The 10,137-nt window shown below is 44.5% G+C and overlaps 1 protein-coding gene across 2 annotated transcripts in view; it reads left to right on the forward strand.

Moving 5' to 3' along the window:
- The window catches only part of PTDSS2 (phosphatidylserine synthase 2), a 57,857-nt gene extending 47,726 nt beyond the window's left edge, over window positions 1-10,131 (forward strand). For both annotated transcript variants that reach the window (XM_025198556.1, XM_025198557.1), the window contains 2 exons: window positions 6,047-6,232; window positions 8,150-10,131. In XM_025198556.1, coding sequence (XP_025054341.1) covers window positions 6,047-6,232; window positions 8,150-8,294 — 331 coding nt within the window. In that variant the 3' untranslated portion in view covers window positions 8,295-10,131. The remainder of the gene's footprint in view (window positions 1-6,046; window positions 6,233-8,149) is intronic.
- Window positions 10,132-10,137: the final 6 nt, after the last annotated feature.

Consider the following 10,137-nt stretch of genomic DNA (forward strand, 5'->3'; position numbering starts at 1 on the left):
AAATGAAGGCCAGTGCAACGACCTTGTATTTTCAAAACTTTCTTAGGGTCTGCATGGTATTTTCATCTTGTTATAGCTGGGACTTTTCCTTCTCTTTTTTTCTTAATTCTCTCTCTCTCTCTCTCTCTCAAGCAGGCTCACTAAAACTCTCATTATAATCAAGGCAGATTATAAACAGATTTTGTCCTCTGAACAGGAGTTTGGTTACAGAGATTTTGAATTACCTTTTGTTTCTGTCCTATTTGTCAGATTCTTATCTTCTTTTAACCATTTCAAAATGCAAAAGTCCTTGGTCTGAGGTTCTAGTTGAGGAGGTTTTTCTTGAAATTGGAGTGCCTTGCCAATCCCATTTGCATCGCAGAGGAATTCATGCTATGCTTATCCTATCTTGTTCCCAAGTATACTTAGATCATCATGTATAACTTGAGCTAAAGCAGTGATGTCAAACATGTAGCTCTTAGGTGCCATGTCATTAAGAAAATGTGCATTGGAGTAGTGAAGTGGTGTTTTCCTGGACTTTGCCATGCAGATTTTTAAACTCTACTATTTAAAACCTTTAAATGGTTTTAAAAGTGGTTTTCAAACTTTTTTCATTGAGGAACCCTTGGAAATTTTGAATGGGGATGTGGAACCCTTTGAATTGCAAGTGTGGGTATTCATGTACTGTTGATTGATCATAGTCATCTTTTGTGGACCCCGATCCATGGACTACAGGTTGAAAACCACTGATTTAAATCATCCCCTGCTTCTACAAGAAACAGTAAAGGAGTCTTTACAACTGCTTCCCATAGCTTCTGCTGTTTCTTTTGTTATAATGTGGAAACCCTCTAGGGGCTGCTATCCATATTCCCTATTCCAGCTCTGCAGCAGGAATCCCATTAATCACCTGCTGTATCAGGAAGGAGAGAGGAGAATGTTTCTGGCTACTCTGTTTTTCTGGTTCTCTGCTGGAAAATGGAACACTCCAAGGGAACATGATAGTTAAAGTAGATGTCCCTGGGTGAACCTATTAAAGGACTGGTCTTTTCCCATACACAGCCAATGACATTCTACAGGAGAGGGGAGCAAAGTAATGAACAAATATCCAGTTATGATACCCTGATTCTCTGCTGAATCAAAGTTAAAGCAACCTGTGGTTATTCTAATTTGAGCTAGCTGGGTGCTGGCAGATCAGAGTTGTCACATATTTCCACTCTGCTATTCTGCACACTTAGCAGGTGGGAAGGATAGCAGTCAATTCCATTAACCTTATACCCCCGGGGCTGAAGGAATGCCACAGTGATTCCAGTCTTCTTTCCACTGTCACAACCCAAAGGGTGTGATTTTTGTTTTTGTGTGCTTCGGCACTGCTAAATTGTTCCCGCTAAATTGCAGCTTCTTTGCACAGTGGAGTTTTCTGCTGCAAAAGAGAACCCCGGTGCAAGGGAGAATTTCCCGCCGATTTGAAGCTTTCTTTGCAGGGTGCATTTCTTTGTTGCAGCACAGAGGTGCTCGTTGCAAAGAGTTCCCGCCATTTGTATGCTAATTTGAGCCCCATTATTGGCCAGTTCTAAATTATTCACACGTGGTGGCTAGTGATTGGCTTGCTAGCCATATAAAAGGCTTGAGTGGTTTCCGCCCAAGTTGGAGGACTCCACGAACACCGGGAGGAGGAGACTTCACGCTGTGTGAAGATCTGTAAGTGCTGCGGATCCTTACGGACCCAGTGCATTTAAAGCAGGCAACAGAGGTCTGATCAACCTCTAGCCTCTCCCCGTTGCCGAGCGCAGTCCAGACGTATCCCTTCCCACGCGCAAAAGAACCGGACCCACGGAGCCTAGCAAACTTCGTGTGAATCCTTGACCGATCTCAGAGCTCTTCTACCCGGGTTCGAGTCCTGCAGGTTTATTTTCCCGTCGCCGAAAACCCTTGCGACGTACCCTCGTATTTTATATCTTCCCGTCGCCGGAACCCTTTGCGACGTACCCTCGTGCCCTGCAGGTTCGAGTTTTGTTTTCTTTTCTGTCTGTAACCGCAACTCAAGCAAGTTTTCCAACCTACACCACTGCCATCTCGGTGTAAGTAAACAATCTTTAAAACTACCGCTACGCGTTTGTGCCTAATTCCAGCTCGACGGCCTTCCCTCTCCGACCCGGCGTGCCCGGGCTGCTGGCCACAGCCTGCGTGCAGCACGGAAAAGGGCTCGGGTCGCTCCCGGCCCGCACATCCACTACTTGACAGAACTGATCAGAGAATCTGCCCCCAAATATTGTGTGACTACTTAACTTAGACTTTCTCAAAATCTAATCAAGCTGAATGCCAAGGAATTTAAGAGGCTTGAGCACAGTAGTCGCGAGTAAGGCTAGACATTCCTGTTGCCCAGGTGTCCAAAGGACCACAGTGAGAAGCAGTTTAATCATCCTGACATGTCCATTTCCCCCTTCCCCAACATGGTGTAGATTTCTAGCTCCTGTTTTGCCACATTGCACCCTATCTCCTCCACCCTGCCTCAGTAGTTGTATTGCCTTATGCTGTGCCTCCTCATAGTTAAGTTTCACTCTGCAACTTGTATTGCACTTGAAATGGGCTATTGTAGAGAAACTAAGCAAAGGAATAAAGTGTGTAGGAATGTAACATAGCATGGAGGAGAGAGATGAGCAAGAGGGGAAGCCACCAGCAGAAAAGATGGCTGGTGAAGAAGAATGGATGATGAGAATGAGAAGGAGTCAGAGGTAACATAGACACATGAATTAGGGCAAGGGATTAGCAACGTACAGTCTGCAGGCCAGATCTGGCGTATGGAGCCACTGGATCTGGCCCATGAAGCTGTAGGGCTGTGCCCATGCCTGCACTGGGACTGAGCAGCTGTTCTGGCATTGGAGGGGTAGTGCAGGGGCAGGGAGAAGCAGCAGCAACATAGAAGCATTTTGCTGGTCCCAGTGCAGCTACCCTCTGGCTGGAAGCTATACTCACTGCAACTAGAAGAAGCGACACTGGTACAGCTTCCAAAGCCATACAGCTTGGGAGGCTCAGGAAAAGTTGTCCCCATGCTGTTCCCTGCCGTCCTACCCCTGAAGACATCTGGCCCACACTGGACTGGGGCTGTGTTGTTCTAGTCCATGGCATGGAAAGGTTGCTGACCTCTGCATTAGGGTTTAGATTAGTGATTTTGTTTTTATTTAGTTGTTTTGGAACACTTGTTAAAGAAACACTAACTTTATTTTAGAAGTATAGGAGGTAGTGTGACGGTTGACTTTAACTGGGGAGGAGAGGAAGGAAGTTAATTCTCAGAAAAATGTAGAAAGTCCAAAGCCATTTGGCAAGGCTAGAGCTGTGTTGGAAGGTGAGTAAAGAACTTGTTGACTGAAGTAGCTGGTATGGGTATTGCTCTCCCAAAGAAGGATATTTGGTTTCGCTTGATTTGAGTCAAGTAGTTACTCATTGTTGCATGTCTAATCTTTAAACAGGCTCTCTGAAATCGGATACTCACTGACTCGAAACTTCTAGTGTGGTTCTCTTAGCCCTCTCCACAAGTGGGCATAAAGTCATATCTTGAATTTGTGGCATTTAGGCTGGGGTTGTTCTGTACCAGTAAACTTTTTTTGTTTGGCAGAGCGTGAAGTGAAGTGGTGTTATATGCTATTTCCACATGAGAGATTGAGGCAGCCAAAAGTGAGAGAAGGTTCCAAATGCAATACAAGAAGTAAAGGATACCACGTGCTTAATAAACTGCATTTGATACAGCTTAACATTTCCAGACTCTCCCAGGTGGGGCATGAATTGTCATCACTTTGGAGTCAATGGCCCTTCAGACTAAGTACAGAGAGTTAAAAAGATTGAGACTGAATCTGTTCAATCTTTGCAGGTTAGTTTAAGCTGCGTATATTGAACTAGTAAACAAGTGAGCAGACATTCACTTTTGATTCCAGAAATGCAACCACATGCCTGCAGTGGCTTGGGCCAGAAGCCACTCAGGCCAGGGCTAGCCCGCCCACCCTACAAGGTGGGTTTTGTAAGGGAGATGTAAAACATCCTAGGATTCTGGAGGACTGTGAGTTAACTTGAATCTGGAGAGGATCCAGGACAGAAGTTCAGTAAACCAATTTAACCTAAATCAGTTAAGTCTGATACTACATCCATCCAGGTTTATCTTAAACCGGTTTAGGCCATTTTGAAAGTGGTTTATATGCACTGAATTTCTGTAGTGTTACAGATTTCAGCCAGCTTCTGATCACCTGTACCAGTTTGTGTAATTTCTGTCCCTAACTTCAATGTCAGGTTCATAATAAAAGGAGATGAAGGTCCCAGCTGGTTTGATAGAAGCAATGTTTTCAGGCTCTTTCTAGTTGTAAAGTGTCAGAAGTTACTTGCTGGAGCAATATGTGATTTCCTTGATGTACTTCTTATAAATGCTTTAAAAAGCTTTCTTTCCTTGAGTGGCCAAACTACAAGGCAATAAATCTCTTTAACCTCCCTTGGTGAAGGCAGCTTTTGAGCACTCACTCTTGAGATCTTGGTAGGCTTTCATTTCAAAATGTTACTGTTTCAGGCCTTACCCATAATTAAGACATGTACAGAATAGTACGCTTTTTTTGCTTTCCTGGTATTTGGTAAGGATTCATGGGGAGATTAATGCCGAGAAGGTTTACACTTGTCAATAGTGTGGCGATAAAAGTGGGCTAGGTTCTTTGTCTCTTCCAGTATCTTATTTGCTCATAGTATTTAGGATCTTGCTTTCTAAACTCCTTAAGAGTCGCACAGATTATTTGTTGGATAACTTTATCTGGAAGAGGAAAAGCCTAAGAGCATAGTTACTTAAAGAGTAATTGTAGTGTAAAAAGATATGGACTGTGGTTTAGTGTTAGTGGATTGGTCAGGTAATTGCTTTGCAAGTGATAGATCTATTGAAAATGTGGAAACTTGACATATCTTGTTGAATTTGAACTCTTGAGAAATGTGTTTACACCAGGGCAGCCAATTACTTGGGCCTGTGGGCCACATAGGCAGTTCTAGGGAGTTGCCACAGGGCGGTCAGTACTCTCCCCACAACAGCCCAGAGCCCACGTGCTCTGCAGCTCCTCCTCACTACCACCAACAGTGCACAGCCCCAGCCCACCCCACCCCACCCTGTGCCTGCTCCAGACTTGCCCCAACCCCAGCCTGCCCTGTGCCTGCTCCAGACCATGCGCCTATGCTGAGAAGCGGCTGGGGAGAAGCTGCTGCTCGGTGCAGGAAACAAGCAGCAGCCCCTTCCCCTCATCGCTGCAAGGGTCTTCTTGCTGCAACTGCTCAAAGCCCTCGCCTGGGCTTCCCTGCAGCTCCTCTCTGCCGCTGTCACCACCCCCTCTGGGCTGCACAGCAGGGCAGCGGTGGCAATGCAGAGGAGCCGCAGGGCAGCCCAGGTCTGGCTCTGGGCAGCTGCAGCAAGAAGGGCCCTGCAGTGATGAGGAGGAAGGGCCACTTTTCCCCATGCCAAGCAGCAGCTGCTCAGCCACTGCTACTGCTCATTGTGGGTGGCCGGTCCAGAATAGGTGTGGGGTGGACTGGGGTTGGGGCTGTGTGGGCAAGTTCTGTCTGGTCCACTCCAGCTGGGGTGAGTCCAGAGTGGGCATGGGCCAAGCCAGGGCTGGGGCTGTGCGTGCAGGTCCCTGGCCGTACCAGGGGGCTGTGGCCAGCAGCACCAGCAACCAGAAGGAGCCACAATCACCTGGGCTGCCTAGAAATGCAGTCCAGCTGCTGAGCCTCTGCAGCTGTACTGCATGCCCAGGCGAGGTGTGCCATGGGCACCTGGGCCAGGCAGGGCCAAGGGATCCGCCACAGGCCAGACAAAGTCCCCATATTTTGCCCACCCATGGTTTAGAACCTCTGAATGCAGGAGTAGGTGAGAACAAAATGACATTAGCATGAAAATATATTGGCATGCTTGTTCCTGATACGTGTGTAATCAAAAGTAGATTTCCACAGTAGCATAAAGGTAAATTTATGTATTTCTACCTTATCTTTCCTTTGGTAAAGGAATATTATATTGAATATTTATTATTGAAATACCGTTTAATCTCTATTGCAGGAAGTTCTATAAGAAGCTGGGTCAGCAGGCATGGCTGGTTGCTGCTATCACGGCCACAGAGTTTCTGATAGTTGTAAAATATGACCCCTACACTCTCACACTGTCACTTCCCTTCTACATTACTCAGTGCTGGATCCTTGGAATCATACTTGTGCTCACATGGACAATGTGGCGCTTTTTCATTCGGTAAGCAAAAGCAATTGAGCTCTGATTCACATGAACAGGAGTACCCAAAAATTAGGCCTAGTTAGGGCATATGAACAGCCACTTAAAGTGGAATAAAAGGTCTTCAAAGCATGTCTTCCTAAAATGTTATGTAATGTTGAGATTTCAAGGGAACTATATTTTGCTAAATCGCCTCCTTGAAGATGAGTAGTAAAAATTCTGTTCATGAGTTTTGATTATGTCTTTTACATGAGCAATTAGGACTATGCAAAGCTTCAGTCCCTGATTCAATTCGGCGGAGATTCAGCCCAATTCGGTGGCCGAATCTCTGAATCCAAACTGAATCGGAGGACCCCTTAATCTGTTTGAATCGAATCGGAGCCCTCTAAATCGATTCAAAAAGATTTGGCGATTCAGACACAGACACAGCTTTAAATGTTTTTTCTATGTACTTCTAGGTAGCAGGCAGCTTGTGAATGCTGCAGTGCTGGGGCACATGGAGTGTCCCACAGGAGCACGGGGGTGCTCCTCAGCACGCTCAGCAGCAGACCTGGAAGTGGATCAGAAACACTTCCGGGTCCACCAGGGAGCGCTCTGGGCCCCCCATCACCCCCTGGCTCAGCAACTAGTGCCTCCTGGGTCTTGCGGGGGGGGGTGCACCCGGGGTCCCCCTGTGGCCACTTCTGGGCTTGCTGCCGAGCATGTGGAGGGCCCCCCTGCACTCCTGTGGGACACTCTATCTACCCCAGCATCACAGTGTTCACAAGCCGCACTGGTACCTCGAGGTATGTAGAAAAAGCATTTAAAGCTGTGTCTGTATCTGAATCGCCAATTCTCCAAATTGGCATCAAATCTTCAGATTCGGATTCGGCTGAATCGAATCAGGGACAGTGATCCAAATCCACAGATCGAATCACTGTCCCTCATTTGGGCCAAATCCAAATCGAATAGGGCCTGTTTCGCACATCCCTGTGAACAGTCGTTACAGTGTTTGTCTCTGATTTTTACCATCATTCTGGCATGTAAATGAAAGCACAGTCCTGAAAATTGGCTTATAATTACATGTTTTAACAACATTGACTAGGTTTTCAGGATTCTATTTACAAGATGTCACAATTTACACTTCTCTGATATAAAAGTCGGTGATATAGTGTGCATACTTTGTACCCTTTATAGTTAAGGCTTCTGAAAATAATTTAAGATTTCTCACATTAGGTACCCAAAAGAGGCCAAATTATCTTCCCCTTCCCACTGCTTCTGAGTGGTGAGCAGCTGCCCTTGGACATTTTTTAAAACTTCTCAGATTTCCACAAAATCACTAGCGAATTCTGAAAATGCTGGCTTATTTTGAAACCACTCTCTATTTTGTAGCTTATTTTGACATCGGTATTTTCAGGGCTGTGCATCTGCCAGCCTAGAACTGTGCCATTTTTGAATGATCAGAAGGCGAATATTTCTGAAGCATCTCAATTAGCAAGACACTACTTGCTGTTCTCTGAGTCAAGAGATTTCCCTGATATTCCTGACGTGCAATTTAGAGATGCAGGTTTGGTTTGGTCCCTGTCCTATTGTGGCACCATTTCTCTCCAAACAAAGGCATGATTATATCAGTTAGTGTCATGTGTCAACAGCATAAAAGCTGCCTAAGGATTGTGGGCTCTGCATTGCAGCAGCTTCTTTCCATTTTTGCAGAGTGCAGCTTGTATTAGTGATAGCAATTTAGCAGCAATAAACCTATTCAGCTGAATCCATGCCATTGTTCAAAGGAAGAGGTAGTTCTTGGAAACCTTAAGCTGTCATATTAATTATAACAGACCAAATTATCCTGATTGTAATTACACCCACAATTAAATTTGCACTAGTTTTCTTTGCTAACCTAAAGGTAAATGTTTGGATAAATCAACTAAGAAGTCTTATGTTTATTTGGGTTTTTTTAAGTGATATCACCATGCGGTATAAGGAGATAAGACGACAAAAGCAAGAACACAGACATGAAAAGGACAAATGCTTAAGCAACGGTGATAGACATTCTCCAATACTGGATGAACAGAGTGGGAATGAACTGAGAGAAGGAAAACTTTGAACTTGAGCAGTAGGCAAGAGGTAGAAGCTACCTGTCATGCTCAAGTTGACCTGTTTTGACGCTTTCAGTCTTGTCTTAGTTTGTAACTTTCATTGTTTTCCAACATGTGACAACCCTCTTGGAGAAGATGCCACCTTGACCCCCTTCTCTTATGTCTAGTCAGTTGGAGAAAGTCTGCAGTAGACAGACATTGGAACCAACCCTGTTGCAACAAGAAGGGATCTTTGGTCAAATGTGTTTTAAGTGTATATCTGTGTCTCTTGGAAAACCAAGAATCTTGGGGGGTGGCTTTTAAACCAAGGGCAAAGGGAATCCTGTGACCCTGTTTCTGGTAAACCATGATATTTCCGTTTTAACAATGTTCGGAGCATTAGGAGCACTCATCCTGTGGAGTACTTATACAGGGCATGGTAAATAAGTTGCATTTCTGCTGAAACTTTTGACTGTGGAGTAAAAACTATGTAATGTTAGTTTCATTTGTTAGTTAGCAGGAGTTCAGAGACTGAACTTACCGGAAAAAAATGTAACTATATGACAAGCGTGAGAACAAGTTGCATAACTTGCACAGAATATGATACAGTCCACTACTGTTACAGCTCCCGCAGTGCTGAGTTGGCTCTCTTTCTCAAAGCTGGCTTATATTACTGTGGGGCAACTGATGACCGTTTTCTATTACCTCCCAACTCTGATTATACAGTAAACTGCTACTCTTAGATCTTTTTTTATCCTGGTCATCTTTCAGCACAGCTTCCTTCTTTAAACTTCAGTTAACCTGCATTTCATTAGCCTGATGGAGTAAAAACAAGCTGAAAACTGGTACTTACTCTCCCTCAAGGTATTCAGTTATTTTATTTGCCTTATTCTTAAACATGACTTTTCTTCACTTGTTTTGCAAGGCAGGTTAAGTTCTAAACTGTTTCATTCCTTCCCAAGTAAGCTTCAAACTTACAGCAACCCTAAGCAAACTGGAAAAGATCTGCCTTTGCACAATAAGCTTGGTAACATTTAGGTTCCCTGAGTGGGCCTGACTTGATCACTCATGTTCTGTCACTTTGTCGTGTATCATGAGAAAGAACCTCATACCTGGTTATCTGGCATTCTTGCCAATAACTGAGCATCTTGGAACAAAATGGGACACCTGTGGCTCATTTGCAGGGTTACTCTTCCCAAACATAGTTGTAACCCATTGCCCTAACATCAGTGGTTCCTAAGATAAGGATTGTGATTACAGATAAGGTAATGACACTTAAGTGCCACTGGCCAGCCCTACAGTTCTTGTTATAGCAGTCAAGCTCAGATTAGAAGTGGGGTCACAGCTGAAGAAGATTGAGAGCGGCTGCTCTAGATCATCCAGCTGGCCTCTAACATAACTGACTTTACTTGAACCATATAACAGACTAACTTGACTTGAAAGACAGAGACACATTTTTCTTGAAATACATCAAATTAATCTGTCTCTTAAACACCACTTGAGGCACTACTTTTTCTGAGTAGTGTTCTGTCCAGCAAAAAATAAATATGGAACCAATAAAAGCTAAAGATTGAAAGAACTGTAGCCTGACTTTCAAAAGTAGCAGGAGACTCATGCCAAAGCTGCTGCCTGCAGCAAATCTGCACACACATCTGAGTCATTTTGGTCTCATACTTGAATAGCACACTGTCCACACTTCTCCCATGTTTACAGAGCACTGAAATATTTTCTAATCGAAAACAATGGGTCCTGGCAAACATGATGGGATTTAACTTAAAATTTTAATGTAGGAATACATTGAATGTGCTCAACAAATGAAGCAAGGGTTCAGAGCCAAGGAGGCAGAAATGGTGGAGGCTGTCTTTCCTGCTG

This window comes from Alligator sinensis, unplaced genomic scaffold (assembly GCF_000455745.1).
Source record: "Alligator sinensis unplaced genomic scaffold, ASM45574v1 scaffold907_1, whole genome shotgun sequence".
Classification (NCBI taxonomy): Eukaryota; Metazoa; Chordata; order Crocodylia; family Alligatoridae; genus Alligator; species Alligator sinensis.